Source organism: Clarias gariepinus, chromosome 1 (assembly GCF_024256425.1).
Source record: "Clarias gariepinus isolate MV-2021 ecotype Netherlands chromosome 1, CGAR_prim_01v2, whole genome shotgun sequence".
Lineage (NCBI taxonomy): Eukaryota > Metazoa > Chordata > Actinopteri > Siluriformes > Clariidae > Clarias > Clarias gariepinus.
In genome coordinates this window covers 30,063,076-30,082,029 of record NC_071100.1, presented here as the reverse complement: position 1 = coordinate 30,082,029, position 18,954 = coordinate 30,063,076, and the positions used below count along the sequence as shown (strand labels likewise).

At 39.0% G+C, this 18,954-nt stretch overlaps 1 protein-coding gene across 1 annotated transcript; it reads left to right on the top strand.

The window, feature by feature from the left end:
• The first annotated feature begins 112 nt into the window (after positions 1 to 112).
• Positions 113 to 15,627, top strand: man2b2 (mannosidase, alpha, class 2B, member 2). Its single transcript, XM_053500329.1, has 19 exons — positions 113 to 278; positions 5,045 to 5,191; positions 5,318 to 5,423; positions 5,910 to 6,082; positions 6,165 to 6,280; positions 6,390 to 6,567; positions 6,651 to 6,849; positions 7,004 to 7,194; positions 7,275 to 7,434; positions 7,549 to 7,685; positions 7,870 to 8,147; positions 8,478 to 8,666; positions 11,747 to 11,990; positions 12,099 to 12,209; positions 13,888 to 14,080; positions 14,255 to 14,401; positions 14,564 to 14,676; positions 14,938 to 15,058; positions 15,210 to 15,627. Exons 1-19 carry the CDS (start codon positions 150 to 152, stop codon positions 15,299 to 15,301), a joined length of 3,024 nt encoding a protein of 1,007 aa, XP_053356304.1. The 5' UTR covers positions 113 to 149; the 3' UTR covers positions 15,302 to 15,627.
• The last annotated feature ends 3,327 nt before the right edge of the window (positions 15,628 to 18,954 follow it).

Below are 18,954 nucleotides of genomic sequence, written 5' to 3'. Positions count from 1 at the left end.
AACAAGTTTACCTCTAAAACAAGCTTTTACATTTATAGCGTATATATGTAAAATATAAAGTATTGTTAAGAATGACTCGGGGCGCGCATGCGCAGTAGCAGTCACATGCTTCCGTCATGAGACTGTTGTAGTGTAGTTTATCCGGAAAGATGAAGTTCTCACTGCTGTGTCTTGGGTTATTGTGTGTTTTTGTTTCTCTAAGTTATTCTAAAGAAACTATTCAGACATTCGTCATCCCTCACAGTCACATGGATGTCGGATGGGTGTACACAGTGCAGGTAAGCTAAACACACACACACACACACACACACTGGGGTAAGTTACTCCCCGCCCTGGACATGTCAGCGTTCGCCCTGAGAGAGTTATTAATTTTGAGTGTAAATAATGTCAAATGGCAACTAATGACAAATTTATCCAAATGTGTTTTTGTGTTCCTGGTGTTTACAGGAGGTTGGCATTCACTATTTTTGCATTAGCGCCACCTACTGGTCATTGTCTCCCTCATCGTCCTTTCACTTTATCCTCCTTTCCTAGTCTCTTTGCCCTTGACTTGTTCCCTCTTGTCTAAAATACTCATCACAGTCCACACACCCGTTCCAAATTCCCATTGCTCCTCTGCTGAAGGTTGGCATGAAGCTCTCTATCTTTCCTCATTTCCCCCAAGGATGATAACATTACCAGTCAAAACTTTGGACACAAAATTGGATTTCTGCACATTTGCACGGCTGTAGTTATGCTGCACATCTCTTGTTTCAAATTTAAAAGGACTAACTTACACTTTAAGACATGGATTTGAAATTTTTCCATTCTACCCTACTTTTCTTTTTATAGGTCGCATACATACACAGCCGTGTATGGTCAAGTATTTGACATATAAAATTAGAATTGTATTTATTTTTTACATTCTACACCATTGGTTCATGTGATCTCTGTTCAAGGCAAAAGAGCCAAAACAGTTGGTGATAAGCAAATAGCTTGCTTATACCTTACAAGCAACTTAAGTTCATGTTTAAGGTACTCTCAGACAAAATACATTTAATCCTAGTGGAAAACATGCCGCTGTTTTACTGCAATCAGATGACTAAACCAAACTAACTCTTTACAGCAGCTTGCATTCCAAGATAATGCCTAATAAACAACACTGTTTTTCTGCAACTTGTTGCTTGTGAACCTAAATAGCTTCAACTTAAAAACTAGATTTTTTTTTTTACAGTAGTAGAGTTTACAACTAATTTCAATGGACATGTTGGGGAAGGGAACAGAGGTGATGAAAATGTGATGGGCAGGTTTGGTCTTCAGGACAGGAATGTAGAAGGACAGATGGTGGTGGACTTTGCAAAGAGGATGGAAATGGCAGTAGTAAATACTTTCTTCCAGAAGAGGCAGGAACATAGGGTGACATATAAGAGTGGAGGCAGAAGCACTCAGGTCGACTACATCTTGTGTCGACGTTGTAACCTGAAAGAGATCAGTGACTGCAAAGTGTTGGTAGGGGAGAGTGTAGCCAGACAACACAGAATGGTTGTGTGTAAAATAACCCTGGTGGTGAGGAAGGCAAAGAGGACAAAGGCAGAGCAGAGGACAAAGTGGTGGAAGCTGAGAAAGGAAGAATGTTGTGAAGTCTTTAGGGAGGAGTTGAGACAGGCTATGGGTGGTCAGGAGGTGCTTTCAGTTGACTGGACAACTACAGCCAATGTGATCAGGGAGACAGGTAGGAGGGTACTTGGTGTATCATCAGGTAAGGGGAAAGTGGACAAGGAGACTTGGTGGTGGAATGAGGAAGTCCAGGAGTGTATACAGGGAAAGAGGCTAGCTAAGAAGAAGTGGGACAATGAGAGGACTGAAGAGAGTAGACAGGAGTACAGGGAGATGCAGAGTAAGGTGAAGGTAGAGGTGGCAAAGGCCAAACAAAGAGCATATGAGGACTTGTATGCTAGGCTAGACAGTAAGGAGGGAGAGGGGGATCTGTACAGGTTGGCAAGGCAGAGAGATAGAGATGGGAAGGATGTGCAGCAGGTTAGAGTGATTAAAGATAGAGATGGAAATGTACTAACAGATGCCAGGAGGGTGATGGGAAGATGGAAGGAGTACTTTAAGGAGTTGATGAATGAGGAAAATGAAAGAGAACAAAGAGTAGAAGAGGTGACTGTTGTGGAACAGGAAGTAGCAAATATTGGTAGAAGTGAGGTGAGAAGGGCGTTGAAGAGGATGAAGAGTGGAAAGGCTGTTGGTCCTGATGACATACCTGTGGAGGTATGGAAGTGCTTAGGAGAGGTGGCAGTAGAGTTTCTGACAAGTTTGTTTAACAAGATCTTGGAGAGTGAGAAGATTCCAGAGGAATGGAGGAGAAGTGTATTGGTGCCAATTTTTAAGAACAAGGGAGATGTGCAAAGCTGTGGCAATTATAGAGGTATAAAGCTAATGAGCCAGACAATGAAGCTGTGGGAAAGAGTAGTGGAAGCTAGGTTAAGGGCAGAGGTGAGCATTTGTGAGCAGCAATATGGTTTTATGCCTAGAAAGAGTACATCAGATGCAGTATTTGCTTTGAGGATGCTGGCGGAGAAGTACAGAGAAGGTAACAGGGAGTTGCATTGTGTCTTTTTAGATTTAGAGAAAGCGTATGACAGGGTGCCAAGAGAGGAGCTGTGGTATTGTATGAGGAAGTCTGGAGTGGCAGAGAAGTATGTTAGAGTGGTGCAGGACATGTATGAGAGCTGTAAGACAGTGGTAAGATGTGCTGTAGGTGTGACAGAAGAGTTTAAGGTGGAGGTGGGTCTGCATCAAGGATCGGCTCTAAGCCCCTTTTTGTTTGCTCTGGTGATGGACAGGATGACAGATAAGGTAAGACAGGAGTCCCCATGGACTATGATGTTTGCAGATGACATTGTGCTCTGTAGCGAGAGCAGGGAACAGGTGGAGGAAAATTTGGAGAGGTGGAGGTATGCTCTGGAAAGCAGAGGAATGAAGGTTAGCCGCAGCAAGACGGAATACATGTGTGTAAATGAGAGGGACCCAGGAGGATTGGTGAGGCTACAGGGAGCAGAGGTAAAGAAGGTGCAGGATTTTAAGTACTTGGGGTCAACGGTCCAGAGCAACGGAGAGTGTGGAAAGGAGGTGAAGAGGCGGGTACAGGCAGGTTGGAATGGGTGGAGAAAAGTGTCAGGTGTGTTGTGCGATAAAAGAGTATCAGCGAGAATGAAAGGAAAGGTGTACAGGACAGTGGTGAGACCAGCGATGCTCTACGGCTTAGAGACAGTGGCGCTGAAGAAAAGACAGGAGGCAGAGTTGGAGGTAGCAGAGCTGAAGATGTTGAGGTTCTCCTTGGGAGTGACAAGGATGGATAGGATTAAGAATGAGTTTATCAGAGGGACAACCCACGTTAGATGTTTTGGAGATAAAGTCAGAGAGGCCAGATTGAGGTGGTTTGGACATGTTCAGAGGAGAGATTGTGAATATATTGGTAGAAGGATGCTAAGGTTGGAACTGCCAGGCAGGAGGTCTAGAGGAAGACCAAAGAGGAGATTTATGGATGCAGTGAGAGAGGACATGAAGTTAGTTGGTGTGAGAGAAGAGGATGCAGAGGATAGGGTTAGATGGAGGCAGATGATTCGCTGTGGCGACCCCTGAAAGGGAACAGCCGAAAGACAAAGAAGAAGAAGAGTTTACAACTAATTCATTGACTGATTTTCATGCCTAAACAAACAAAATAAGCAAAAGGGTTTTTTTTTTTCATTTTGTTTTTTATGCCTAAATAATCTGACTAAACATTACACTGATTTTAAAGAAAAACACAAGACACTGCAATATAAAAATAATTTAGAAGTAAAAGTTAAATGATGTCCAGAGGGGCTGTTTACATGTTGCATCAAACAAATGAGTGGAAAACGCATGCCGTTATTTATAGTCAAGCCAGGGGAAAATAATGCAGTGTTTGGGTGAATCCCAATGTTCAAGCCAGAACACACCAGCAATTTTACCAGCTGATCCAGCAGGACAGAAAAAGGGAAGTTGATTGGTTGGTTCTTGTCAAAACATATTTTTTGTTTCTTTTTTTACGGTGATTGGCATTCAGTAAGCTGCATGACCGCCACCTATAGGGCTCACTTTGCCTCATCTTCTTAATCTATAAAAGCCAGTTTTCCAGTCCAGGCAAAGAAACCATCCCTGATCAGTGACACCCACCCAAGTTCTAGCAGACTTTTTCCATCTCGCTGCAACATATTTAAAATACCAAATCTGAGCAGGTAAAAGTCAAGATTTCTTAACAGCCCCAAGGACAGTCAAAATGCACAGAAGCATAATCTGAGAAATGGCACAGTCTGCATTCAATTAGCTATCTGAACCTTGTTGCAAAAAGGTATGATCACTAGACTGACACTGACCTTATTTTGGCACATTTGCACTTTGGATAGTGACATCCTTACAGCACGCGGGCGTGATGTCACATTGGATGTACAATACAGACCATAATTTGAACGGGCACCTGTTGATTATTCCTTAACCTCTGTGACGAACTCCGACCTTTGAACTCTGTAATTTTAAATACCATACGCTCGCCGACTCTAATCGCATGCCGACTTCAAAAAGGGAAACTATTACATTTAGCCTTAATCTCGGGACAGGATTGCCACAGTGATCTCAAAATCTTAAAAGAACAGTGTGGAATGTTTGGAAACAGTAAAATCTCACTGACTCCAATGAACAGCAGATCTATTATTTTTAGTTATTTACTTAATTATTTAGTTAGGGACCGCACACTAAGCATTGCTGCGCACAGGCAATTGATGCCGCGTACATGGGGCATATAGCACAAGGCTAATGTGCAGCCCCCGTCCCAAGTTAGGCTTTTACATCAAGACAAAACAAACATACTGTATATTGTACTTGCACTTAAAGATATATGTGTAAGTTGGTAAAAATTGTAAGTAATTTTAAAAATAAATCTGACTGGTTTCATTTATCTGTTTACAGTTAAAATAGGTGTCGAGAACCTCTGCTTTAGCATGTGATGATGATGATAACGATGATGTTGATGTTTCCATAGGAGAGTATGCATGCCTACGCATCGAACGTGTACACTACTGTTGTTGAGGAACTAACAAGGGATAAGAGTCGCAAGTTTATTGCAGTTGAGCAAGAATTCTTCCGACTTTGGTGGGATGGCACAGCATCTCAATGGCACAAGAAACAGGTGAGTAATAAACCTTCACTGCGATTACTCAGTAACAATGGCTGCTGCATTTCCTCTGATTTTTTTTCCTGAGCTTGTTAGCAAGGATGCATGCTGTCTGTTAATGGAGGCTTGTTTTCATGTCAGGTGAGACAGCTTTTGCAGGAAGGTCGTCTCGAGTTCATCATTGGAGGTCAGGTGATGCATGACGAGGCAGTGACGGATATTGACGATGCCATCCTTCAGCTCACAGGTTAGGCCATTATGTGCATGTTTTACTTTTTATTTATTCAAGCTAAAAACACGACTCTGATGTGCAACTTTCACATAAATGTGGTCAGTAACTCGAGATTCCTGATTTATATGTATAAGTTGATTCCATTCAACTACCAGCTCACAAATGATGTCAAGTAAATGTGATGATCTTGTACAACTGATAGTAAGGTTTTTCAGCTTAATTACAAATCAATTGATTATTAAGCCTTTGTCCCAACATAGGAAGGCCAGCTTGTATAATAAAGTTTTTATATATAGATAAATATAAATAATATAAATACATTTTTAACTCAATGTAAAATAAGATTATGCAGCTTATGCGTGTGTAACAATAGTATTTTAAGAGATCAGGTACATTTGTGGTAATTAGGCTTTTCATTAAACTCCCCCTGACATTAGGTAAATCCTTCCTTTTCTGATACACTTAAACACATACCTTCCATCGTTCCTCTCTTTGTTATAGAGGGACATGGGTTCTTATATGAAACATTTGGTGTCAGGCCTCGCTTCTCCTGGCATGTCGATCCCTTTGGCGCCTCTGCCAGCACTCCGGTCCTTTTTGCCCTGGCTGGATTTGACGCTCATCTGATCTCTCGTATTGACTACAACCTAAAAGACGACATGCAGAAGAGCAAGGTAGTCCTGCTTTCCTAAATATGTGTTTGAAAGTATGCTAACTGATAAATGATAAATATCATTTCTACACATATGTATACAGAGACTGCAATTTGTGTGGAGAGGGTCATTTTCACTTGGGGAGTCCCAGGAGATTTTCACACACACAATGGACCAGTACAGTTACTGCACACCATCATATCTCCCCTTCTCAAATAAGTAAGCCATTACATTATCTAAACATAATCTAATCTGTATTACCAACTACATATGTATAGTATACGGACACACCTAGTGACATCCTTTTAACATATTGTATTGTTAATAGGTCAGGGTTTTATTGGAATGGAGTTGCTTTATTTCCAGACCCACCTAAAGATGGCATATATCCCAACATGAGCCTACCAGTTACAAAGGACACTTTGGAGCCCTATGCCCAAACCATGGTGAACAACATTAAACAAAGAGCTGAGTGGTTCCAGACCAACCATGTTCTCTGGCCTTGGGTTAGTTTAGTTTTATACTGATACCATGTATACACACACACATTGCTGTTATTCATATCTGTTCATGTGTTAACATTTTTTAGGGATGTGACAAGCAGTTCTACAATGCCTCAGTGCAGTTCACAAATATGGACGTGCTAATGAATTATATCAACCAGCATAGCAAGGAGTTCGGCGTGACTGTTCAGTATGCCACACTTAAAGACTACTTCCAAGCTTTGTACCAATCAAATATGTCCTGGGCGGTGAGGGGAAGCCAAGACTTTCTCCCCTATTCCACTGGTAAGTTCATTATATTCTGAATTTGGCAACTAGTTGTGTTAGTCTTGCACTTCTACAGTCCGGCCATGGTGAAAGAACAGCTTCAACATGCAGGACTACAAACAGATATGTTTTTGTAATGGCCGCACCAATATATATAGTTTATTGCTTTCAGAACAATTTCAGGCATGGACAGGGTTCTATGCCTCAAGAAATGTCCTGAAAGGAGTTGCACGGAGAGCGAGTTCCCTTTCCAATGCTGCGGAGTCTTTGTTTGTGCGGTACCGGATCAAGTACCCAGATGGCCCTGTCCAGAAAGAGTGGGCCATGGACAAACTCAAAGCCATCAGATGGGCTGTCTCTGAGGTGTGTGTGAGAGTGTTCTGTGCAGTACTTTGCAGAAGTCTTAGCCATTATTCTTTCATTTTTTTTTTTTTTTTTAGTAGGTTCAGCATCATGATGGCATTACAGGAACAGAATCACCAAAAGTAGCTGATATGTACATGGATCACCTCCTGCAAGGTATGATGGGAGTGCAGGAACTCTTGGCAGCCTTGTTTCTTCTGCCTCAAAATCCTGGTAGTCCTATCGACTCATTTGGTCCAGGTGAGCACGTACTTCCAGTTCATTTATATATGCTCTATAATCACTGATCAGCACCTACTACTGATATACAGTATGAATTAGTTAATAATGCATAATCATTTGTATGTAATCCAGAGTTGTCAGAGGAGCTTGAGCAGCACATCATTGTGTACAACCCACTTGCATGGAACATTACAACATACATCAACATTTCTGTAAAATATCCAATGGCCCTTGTGTTTGATGATGACGGCAAGGCAGTTCCTGCTCAGGTACTGTAGCTCAATCAGGCTCTCACCTGTCTCATACCTGGGTTCTACATTCATCTTTTATAGAATTTGCCATCTGTTTTTTATTTTTTTAATGTGTCTTTTTTTATATCCATTTCTAATTAACAACTGGCTGTGTGGTGCTGTACGTAAGTGATTAGTAAACCTGTGCAACATACTCTTTCAGATCCAGCAGTCTGCAGAGACACCAGACGCCTATGACCTTTTCATTGTGGTGGAACTGGGTGGACTTCAGTATAGAAAGTACCTCATCCAGTTTCCACAGTCAAAGTGCATCACTGGTTCTACCTGTGGACTCACTCACGCAGCGCGGGTGGTGAAGTTTAAGAGACGCAATGTTAGTGAGTGGAAGAAAACAGGGAGAAAGCTCTTGCCTGTGCTGAACGACTGCTACACACTGCTGTTCGACCAGGAGACTAATCTCTTGCATAGTATAAAACTGAGGTCACCTCAAATTAATTCTTTTTTCTTCTACTTTATGTTATCAGAAGTGTTGAGTAGGACCTTTTTTTTTTTAAACAGAAATTCTACTTACCTGTCTTTTATGAGAAAGATATGTAACATTTCCAGTGGCACCCTTTAAGCATGAGATAATAAGAGTATGATGGTCATGCTCAGATCTAGTGAAGTGAAGTGAATTTACCTGTCTTTTGGGCATTGTTCTCTAGAACATTGTCTTAGTTAAAAGAGTCATATTTGAGCAAATAATAGGCGGAAAGGACATTTTATTTCCATAAAGTATTTAATTTATGGTTTCTGAATATTTTGTTCCAGGCATGAGACAATGACAGTTAAGGTACAGCAAGACTTTTGGGAATACAAGGCAAATGGAGATGTCCATGTCGGACCTATCTCCGATAACTATATCTTTACAGCTAACGATGCTGTTCCAGGATACAAATCTGTCTCGATGCGAATAATTCCAGGGAAAATCATTTCTGAAATCCGTCAGTTTTTCTACAGGTAAACAATTTAATTCAATTCAATTTTATGTATATAGCTCCTTTAACAATGGTCATTGTCTCAAAGCAGCTTCACAAAAATTTAAGAAATGTATTTAAAAAATAATAATACAAAAAAAAAATAATAATAAATTGTGTATGTGTGAGAAAAATGTGTCTAGATAATAATGAGATGAATGAATGAAATGTCTCTGATGAGCAAGCCAAGGGTGACGGCGACAGTGGCAAGGAAAAACTCCCTGAGATGGCAATAGGAAGAAACCTTGAGAGGAACCAGACTCAACAGGGAACCCATCCTCATCTGGGTGATAACAGATAGAGATGATATAACATCATGTGTGTTATGCAGCTGAAAGTACAATATAACAGAAATTCTTTAAATTAACATGAAGTCCAGTTCAGCATAGGGATGAGTCAGTAGGTGCAGAGGGCAGATGGGGTCTGGATCACTGGGAGCACAGGAGCAGGATGTGTAGCTCCAACCATAATAAGGCAGAATCCAGCTGGAGCTGGTCCTTCTCTGGATTCCTCAGGATCCTCGCAGGGTTGGCCTTTGTCTGCTGAAGCTGGTACAATCTCCTGATGCCTCGGGATGGGTAGAAAAGTACAGAACAGATGGAGAGAATTAGCGTAGTAGCCATTCAGGATAGATGTACTGAAGAACGAAGTTATGGGATGAGTTACGAGTATGCCAGATTAAAGAGATGCGTCTTGAGTCTACTTTTAAACTGGGAAACTGTGTCTGCTCCCCGAACACTGTCTGGAAGCCTATTCCAAAGCTTTGGAGCTAAATATGAAAAAGCCCTACCCCCTTTTGTAGATATTAAAATTCTGGGAATTACAAGAATTCCAGAGTTTTTGTGATCTTAAGGAGCGTGGTGGATTGTAGCGTATCAGAAGACTGGTTAGGTATGTGGAAGCTAAACCATTTAAAGCCTTGTATGTAAGTAATACTATTTTGTAATTAATTCTAAACTGAACAGGTAGCCAGTGCAGGGATGATAATATTGGGGTTATATGATAATATTTTCTGGATCTAGTGAGAAACCTGGCGGCTGCATTTTGGACTAACTGAAGCTTGTTTATTGAGGATGCCGGACAACTACCTAGTAATGCATTACAATAGTCCAGTCTGGAGGTCATGAATGCATGAACTAGCTTTTTTGCATTAGATACGGATAAGATGCTCCTAAGTTTGGCAATATTTATAAGATGGAAATGCTGTTTTTGTGATATTGGAAATATGATTTTCAAAGGACAAGTTACTGTCTAATATTACGCCCAGGTCTTTTACTGTTGAGCTAGTAGTAACAGCACATCCTTCTAAACGCAGGCTGAATTGTAAAAGTCGTTTGCAATCTTAACTAGTGCAGTTTCTGTACTATGATGGGGCCTGAAACCTGACTGAAATTCTTCAAGGATGTTGTTTTCCTGCAAGAATGTGCATATTTGAGCTGATACTACTTTTTCTAACATTTTGATATAAAGGGAAGGTTTGAAATCGGTCTATAATTTATTTCATTCGCGTCCAAATTAGATTTTTTAAGAAGCGGCTTAATAACTGCCAACTTGAAAGGTTTAGGGACGTGACCTAGATATAATGAGGAATTAATAATGTTTAAAAGTGGCTCTCCAACCGTATGCATCACTTCTTTTAAAAATCTGGTTGGGATTGGGTCTAACAGGCACGTTGTTGATTTAGCTGAGGTGATAAGTTTATACAGCTCTTCCTGTCCTATACCTGTAAAGCACTGAAAATCTAAATGTGAAGCTCTAGGCTGAACTAGATAGTGAGATGCTATTAGAGGTTGAACCTCCGTTATTTTCTTCCTGATGCTATCGATTTTTTTTCATTAAAGAAGTCCATAAAGTCTTCACTACTAAAATGTTGTGGCGTACTCTCTGCAGGCATCTTAGGTTTTGTTAGGCAAACCACTGTACTAAATAAGAATTTGGGATTGTTTTGGTTTCTTTTGGTCAGTTGGCTAAGATGCTCGGTCCTAGCAGTTTTTAGAGCCTGTCTATAGCTGCACATACTGTCTTTAAACGCAATTCGCAAAACTTCTATTTTAGTTTTTCTCCATTTTCGCTTGAGGTTACAGGTTGCTCTCTTAAGCAGGCGAGTATGACTATTGTACCAAGGTGCAAGTGTTTTATCTCTAACTTTTTTTAATCTGATGGGAGCAACAGTGTCTAATGTACTGGTAACAATAGTGGCCATGCTGCTAGTCACTTTATCTAGATCGTCTGCATTTAGGGGTATAATAAGTAATTGGGACAGATCCGGCAGATTACTTGTGAATCTGTCTTTAGTAGTTGGATTCATATTTCTAACAAATCGATAATGTGGGGAGACACAGCTAATCTGTTCTACGGGTAGAGTATATAGCAGGAGGTGATGATCTGTGATATCATCACTTTGAGGTAAAATCTCTATATTAGAGATATCTATACCATGAGATATAATTAAATCTAGCGTATGATTACAGCGGTGAGTTGCTCCATTTATATTTTGTTTAACCCCAAAGGAATTTAGTAAGTCCATAAATGCGAGGGCTAAAGCGTCGTTAGCATCATCTACATGAATGTTAAAGTCTCCTACTATCAACACTTTATCAGAGTTAACCAATAGGTCTGATAGCAGATGTCCAAATTCTTTAAGAAAATCGCCCTTTGGCCCGGGGGTCTGTACAGATATCAAATATCCTGACAGAGTAGACTCATTCAGACCAATATATTCATTTGGTTTAAGCCAGGTTTCGGTGAGGCAGAGTGCGTCAAGACAATAATCTAATATCATTTCATTAACAATAAGTGCTTTAGGCGCAAGCGATCTAATGTTGAGAAGTCCAAACTTTAGAGGTAGATTTCGATTAATTATTTGGCCTTTTTCTGGTTTAATGGTTACCAGTTTGTTTCGGCTGGATTTAACGAATAACAATAAAAAAAAGATCCTTATACAGTACATTCTTCGATAAACATATAGATGAGCCACACATATATTATTGTTGTACATTAAGGTGGAAGTAACTATTTTAACTATTTTTTTTAGGAAGATTCTAATGTAACATCTCTCTTCAGGGAGGAATCTGATAAGAACCACACTTGGTCAGTGATCACTCGGGTGCCGGTGGGTTTCAAAGACGACTTATTATGCCAGAGACTGGATCAGAGCTATGCAGTAGGCCCCCTACTGGTGAACAGAGAAGCTGTGCTCAGGACTATCACAAGTCTGAGTAACAACAGGACAATATATACTGACAATAATGGCTACCAGATGATGAAGAGGGACTACAAGAAGTATATTGAAAATACATTATCCCGAGTAAGAACAAAAAAAGACTCTTTTATTCCTTTTTTGAATTGATCATGCTAAATATATCTTGTATATTTACTTAGATATGCATGTTGATCCTTGTGTATATGTGTGCAGAACTATTACCCTATGGTTCGTGGAGCATACATCGAAGATAACGACAGCAGATTGGTGCTAATCAGCGAGAGGGCGCATGGGGTGGCTAGTCTCAGCCAAGGCCAGATAGAGGTACTAGTACTCTTTAACCACTGTTACATGAATTATTGTTCTTGGCATGTTAAAAGTTATCAGGATTGAGGCTGTTTTACTGTTTGAACTACAGTATAAATTGTATTGTATGTAAAGCAGAAAATAAATTGCCATGTGATGTAAACATTTTAAAGTAAACACTTTAATGAATTTTAGACACTCTGAACAGTCAGCTATACCATTAAAACATTACAATTGATTATCAATTATATACCAGTAAACCCGTGATAGAATCATGGCCACCCATGGCTCATTTATGCTCATGAGGAACAAAGCCCAGTCTGGACCGATTCCAGAGAAGATTCAATGTAGCACAGGTTGCCAAAAGAAAGGCACCAGAACACTCAGTGCACCACAGTGTGCCGCTCATGGAGTCCAGCATGTACTCACTGGGGCTCCAAACTCCCCAGATCCCAATCTAACTGAGAACATAGAGGACATGCCGGACAAACAAGTCCCATCCACAGTGGCTCCACCCCACAACCCACAACACTAAAAAGATCCGCTGCCTACTTCCCATTGAATTTTCCCAATGCCAGACACTATAGACACTCCAGAGGTCTTGTGGAGTCATTACGCGATGTTTTGTGTTGTAATGTACTGTTGATAAAGCATATCAACTAATGGTAAAATAACAATTTATTGTTGCTAATAACTACGTAATTTATAACCACTTTTTAGACTATCAAATTAGACTATCTTAAACTGTTTCTTAGTAGATTATGTAAATTAGACAGAATATTATAACTTGTCATAATTCAGTCCATGCAGACTCTATTGCTGCATTTTGTCAAGTTATGCAGAGAAAAAAAATCATCAGTTTACATGCTGAAAATAAGTCGATGCAGCTTCATGCATGTTCCTCTACAATGCTGTTACTTTTAAAATATAAAAGCAGGTGTGGGATGACATATTATGTGTGAAAGACACTAGTCATCCAAATGTAATGATCATGACTGGCCTAGTGGTGCCCTTTAATAAAATGAATAAATGTAATAATTATTCACTAGTTTTTCTATTAATGACAAAAAGACTCTTATTCTGTCAAGTAGGGCTGCTAGTTTATGGAAAAAAATCATGATCCCGATCACTTTTGAAACATCTTGCATTATTTAGCTTTAAATAAAACAATGTGGTGTTTTTTAATACCAGCCCCTGGGTGAGAGACGAAAGTGCACTGCTGTAAAGTAAAAGGATGTGATGAATTTCTAACAGATTTCTAAAGGAATTTTGAACTGATTTTAAAAGCAATGCTGCACAATAATAATTTAATGTCAACGATCTTGTTTTCATAAAGGTTGGAAGCCAAAATTGTAGTTGAAATAGACATTTGATGACTTCCCCAGCCATACTGTTAAGTATAAATTACTAGTAATGGGTTGAAGTCCCTTTTGCCTTTAGAACTTTATGGAATGGGTTCAACAGGGTGGAAGATTTTGGTCCATAATGTGTGAATCTCCCGTTCCATCACATTCCAAAGGTGCTCTATTAGATTGAGATCTGGTGACTGTGCCGACCATTTGGGTACAGAAAACTCATTGTTATGAGATGGTTTTTTGCTTTGTGACATGGCGCGCTATCCTGATAGAAGTATTTTTTAAAAGATGAGTACACTGTGGTCAAAATAAAGGGCTTTTTTTCTGTGGTGGTGCTGTAGGTTATGCTTCACAGGCGGCTTTGGAACAACCAGGAGTGGAATCTGGGATATAATCTGACCCTGAATGATTCCTCAGTGGTGCAGCCAGTTCTATGGATGATGGTCGGCTCTCCTGGTACAATGGCTTCTCTCTATCAGCGAGCAGCAGTACAACTACAGCATAGACCTGTGGTTTTGGCTATCGACAAACCAGGCGAGTTATAGCATGGAGTAAATACGATTTGAGCGCTGAAACAGTTGAAGGAATTGTCTTTGATAAAATAGTCTGAAATACCAACAAGAATTAGATCACATGGATTGAGGAAAAATTGAAGATCCCTCATCCACAGAGCACAGGATCATTAAAACCCTCTTTCCCCTTGAACAGAGAAACCATGGCATAAGAAAGAGCACTGGAATGGACCCAAAGTCCAGCCTGTAGTTTTACCTCAGAATCTCCACCTTCAGTATCTCAGTATTCCTGGTTGGAACTACAACCAAAAACACACCCAGCACCTTCAGGATCTCAACTCTGGTACAGTACACCGATACCTCCAGATTATATACACACAAAAAACTGATCATAATCTACAGCCTGTTTTAATAAAAGCCATTATTTTAATCCACTTTTTTGATTTTATGAAGCAGAATGGAAATTTCATGGTTGTCAAATTTTCATTTGTCATATTTATTGTAGGTAAAGAAAAAACTTCCAAATCAGACTTTGACTTGGTTCTTTTGAGGATTACTCATTTGTATGAGAAAGGAGAGGATCCTGTTCTGTCCAAACCTACCACCATCAACCTAAAGGTAAAACCATGACTGATTTATATGTTAGCGCATGACTGCAATGTTAGCGCAGAACGAATTGAACCAGATTATCTTTTAAAACGCACCGATCAATGGTTTAGACACAGTTCAGCTAACAGACATTAACAAACATTTTTTTTCTGTTTGCTTATGGAAAAAGCGAAAAAAAATTTCCAGGAACAACTACTGAAAAATGTAGCAACAAGAGCTACAGAAAAGCATCAGTTTGTCTATGAAATTAACTTTTTCTTTCTCATTTAGGAAGTTCTGCAGGGCATAGGGGAACTGAAGGAAATGCAGGAACGTTCCCTTACAGGAACCTGGGACATTGCAGACCTCCAGAGATGGCGCTGGGGGACGACTGAAAAGCCACATAACACAAGTATTACGGATTTTCCTTAGACCAGACTTTAAGTACACCATACATTAAGTCCTGCAAATTGTTCACATTCTATTGTGGATTTAATAATGAATGGGGAATATTTAATGTATGGAGTTCATAATGAGTTTGTGTATGTGTGTCTGTCTTCCAGAAAGTACCGGCTCTTTTAGGAGTGTGACCAAGGACTTCAGCGTGACCGTATCGCCAAAGGAGATCAGAACTTTCTTTCTTAACTTTAAATAGTTGTTAGACTTGTTTCATGACTCACTGGTAAGATGAGTTACATCAAAAAATGGTGTTTTTCATAAACCAACCTGTTCTTAAATCTTCTAATTTTCTGATTTTTTAACAGAAGTCAGAGTTAAATAAATTGGTCTTGTCCAAGATTTAAGAAGAGATTGTTTTTTTTGTTTTTTTCAAAAACACCTTTTCAATGTCTTCTGTGAAGACCATTATTACACTATTTCTGTATTGCTTTGTGATTTCTTGATGATTATTCTTTCTTATCTCCTCAAGGCAGGTTTCTATTAAAATATTGAAATTTCAATAAAGTGATTATAATTTTTGTATGAGGTAACTGTGTGTCAGTATTTAATTCCATTTCCAAAGATACTCAGGATACCAAGTAAAACAAAAATTCTTCTGCATTCCAGTGTAACCAGTTCCACAATAACGGCAGCACAGAAAATTTTAAGACACATATGACAAGCATACCATAACAAGCATAATTGTCACATGATCAGGTTTATTTGTGAATTCTATCTCGTTTAAAGTACATTCCCATTTTTTTGAAGCATGCAAATAATATTTCTATTTTGTGTATTACTCTGTGTTGTGTCTCACCTTTTTTCTTATAAGATGATAACTGAGCTATTATATTCTTTTTTTTATAAAAGCTTTATAAGGCATAGACAGACCTCACTTTAGATGAGCTCACAAAAATAGTTAACTACGAGTACTAAGTGTCTTTTTAACTACCTGAATTAATCATGATTTATATTAGGAATATGTGTTCATTAAGCATTTATTAACATGGTAGCAGTACATCTAAACAATTGGATTCATACTTTCACTTTCTAAATGATTTTATGAACCACTGAAAACCCTGATTTTTATGTAATTTAATATTTAGCTTAAAATTATTATTTGATCATTAAAAGAGTATCAAACTGCATTTATTAAATATATATTTTGTGATCAATAATAACGCGTTAATAACGACATTTATGAACTGGTTGCTTATGGCTATTAATGTAGAAGCAATGCTTTCAGAATGATGAATTAATTATTTTATTAGATCAAGTTCATTGCACATCACATATATGTATTGTGAAGTCATATCATTTACCACTGTAGCAGGCAAAGGGAAGCATGCTGTAACATGTGAAATCATTCGATTTCATCTTCAACAGTGGCTAGGTCAATGTAATTCTCCCTGCAGTATCTCTGTGCATCAGTCCAATTCATAGGGTTGTTTATAAAGTAATACTGCCGATCGAGGCAGGAGGAGAGCGTGACCAGGCCTGTAAGAGATGAATATATTAAACAAATTACATAAACAACAAACTAATTGAACATGCATCATGACTATAATAAATATTATTTTCCCCAGCAGTTTGTCAATTTAATTGCATAGTTACCTAAAACAATCATGAACGTAAGCATGGCTCTCATCTCAGCTTTAACCCAGTTGCTTCCAAGACTGATTGCGTGAATGTGATAACAATGTGAAAATCAGCGTGTGAGTGTTCCAATGTACTTTATGTACTTGTGCATTTGGTACACATACAATGTTTATCCAGTCTGTTCACATTTTTACTGTAGAGAAAGGTTAGAAGCAGCATATACATCGTTTCCTCATTTCTGTGAGAACACTATACTAATCTTATTTAATAATAACATGACACAGATTTGTTCCTGCTTTACTACATTCTTGACCCGCACTATGACTGGGAGGGGTTTGCATGCTTTATACTATAGCATGGGTGAAAGAGGTCTTTTGTTTCACTCTTCAAGATGTGTATCCTTGTATCCCCACCCCGGTGAAAACAATTCTACACAAGGCTAATTTAGAACGCTTTACAAAGGAACAGTAACGAAGGTAGCCTAGATGTATAAAATGTTTAAATAAGCAAAGTGTGCACATTTTAACAGATGGGTATTAACAACAGCTTTGCTATGGATAAACGAATAGCAGTGTTATAAAGTCAGTTCTGTGACTAACTAAATGCAATGTATGTGTTTTATTGGTCAACCTTCAAGCCAGTCACGCATATTTCCAGTTTCGCACATTCCAGTATACTCAAGCCTTTATTTGTCACATATACATTACATATACATTTGTCACATATACATGAGATTCTTTCTTCGCATATCCCAGCGTAACTGGGGTTGGAGCGCAGGGTCAGCCATGATGCAGTGCTCCTGGAGCAGACAGGGTTAAGGGCCTTGCTCAAGGGCCCAACATTAGCAACTTAGTGGAGCTGGGGCTCGATCTGCCGACCTTCTGAACAATAACCAAACTTATACCAAATATACCAAACCCAAATATGTATTCTACAAAACAGACAGTGCAGTGCACAAAATATGACTACGCTGGAGCGCTGTCCTTACACCTTCCCTTTAAATATGGTCAGGTAAACACTGGGATTCCTCTAGTGATTTGGAGAGAAAGTCTCATTTGAATAAAATCATGTAATCGAAATAACTGATGGAACAATACATCATATGGGAACAGACTCTGACGTATAAAACACCATGTAAAAAAATGATCGGCAGTTTTATAAATAGGTATTATGTGGCTAAGTTATTATGTAGAATGGATTAAATTTGTATGCCTGGGTACCACTGTACTTCTCTTTTGGTGGTTCAGGCTTATGGTGGCTTGGCTCTGGATCTGGCCTCTCGGAGGTGCCACATCTTAGCTGACTTTTTACATCTTATCTGTGGTTAGGGGTCAGTAAGTTAATCAAGGGCATACTGTATTACATTGATCTGCATAGCTTAACAGATGTGTTCTGGTTCAAGGCAGTTATTTCTGCTTTATTAGAACTGCTAATCCATATCTGTATCATTTATGTACAGTATGTAATTCTACTAAGAGTGAAAAATAGATTTAAAGCATAATGGCACCATCCAAAGCCTTGAGACAAGAACAATATTCTCGAATCCCCCAAAATTTTTAAAATCTTTTTACAAAGTTTTTGCCTTTTTGATACCCAGGTGATAGTGACAGCTAGATGGCGCTTGAGATTCAAACTCATGACCTTCTCATTAATAGCTCAGATCATTACCCAATGAGGAACTACTGAAAGATATGCACAGACCAAGGCCGCAGATCAAGGCCCTCCCCACCTCAAATGATTTTCGATCATTTCTTTAGGGGTTTTCAGCTTCAATTTTCAGTTTTTGTTTTCTTGCTGTTATTTATAGAACTACAAAGTGGGTTTCTATATTTAAATGGGAGAGTTTTAGCTTTTGTAATTTTACAGAGAAAACAGAGTGACTAAGATGGGAAGGATTCTACAGTCTTTCTCTGCCAATGCTATCCACAATGTGGAAACCACCTGGCAATCCAAATGGCATGGAATTAATGACAGTGCTCTAAGTGCATAAGGTGCATGGTTAAACACTCACCCTGGGTAATGGACGTCCAGTAGATGATTCTTTGCTGTATAAGTTGTGACGTGTACTGCTGGTCATCAAACAACATCATTACAGATATTTATCCAGAAGTCAGGGATAAGGGGACAGGCGAATCATTTTGTTACTGACACTATTATTGTAATTTCTGTATCTGATAAAGTTTTTTTTATTATCATCTATTCACAGTTAATTTTGAAAGGTGTTATATTAATCTTCTTTTAATGGTTGGTACTGGAGGAATTGTTTTCAGC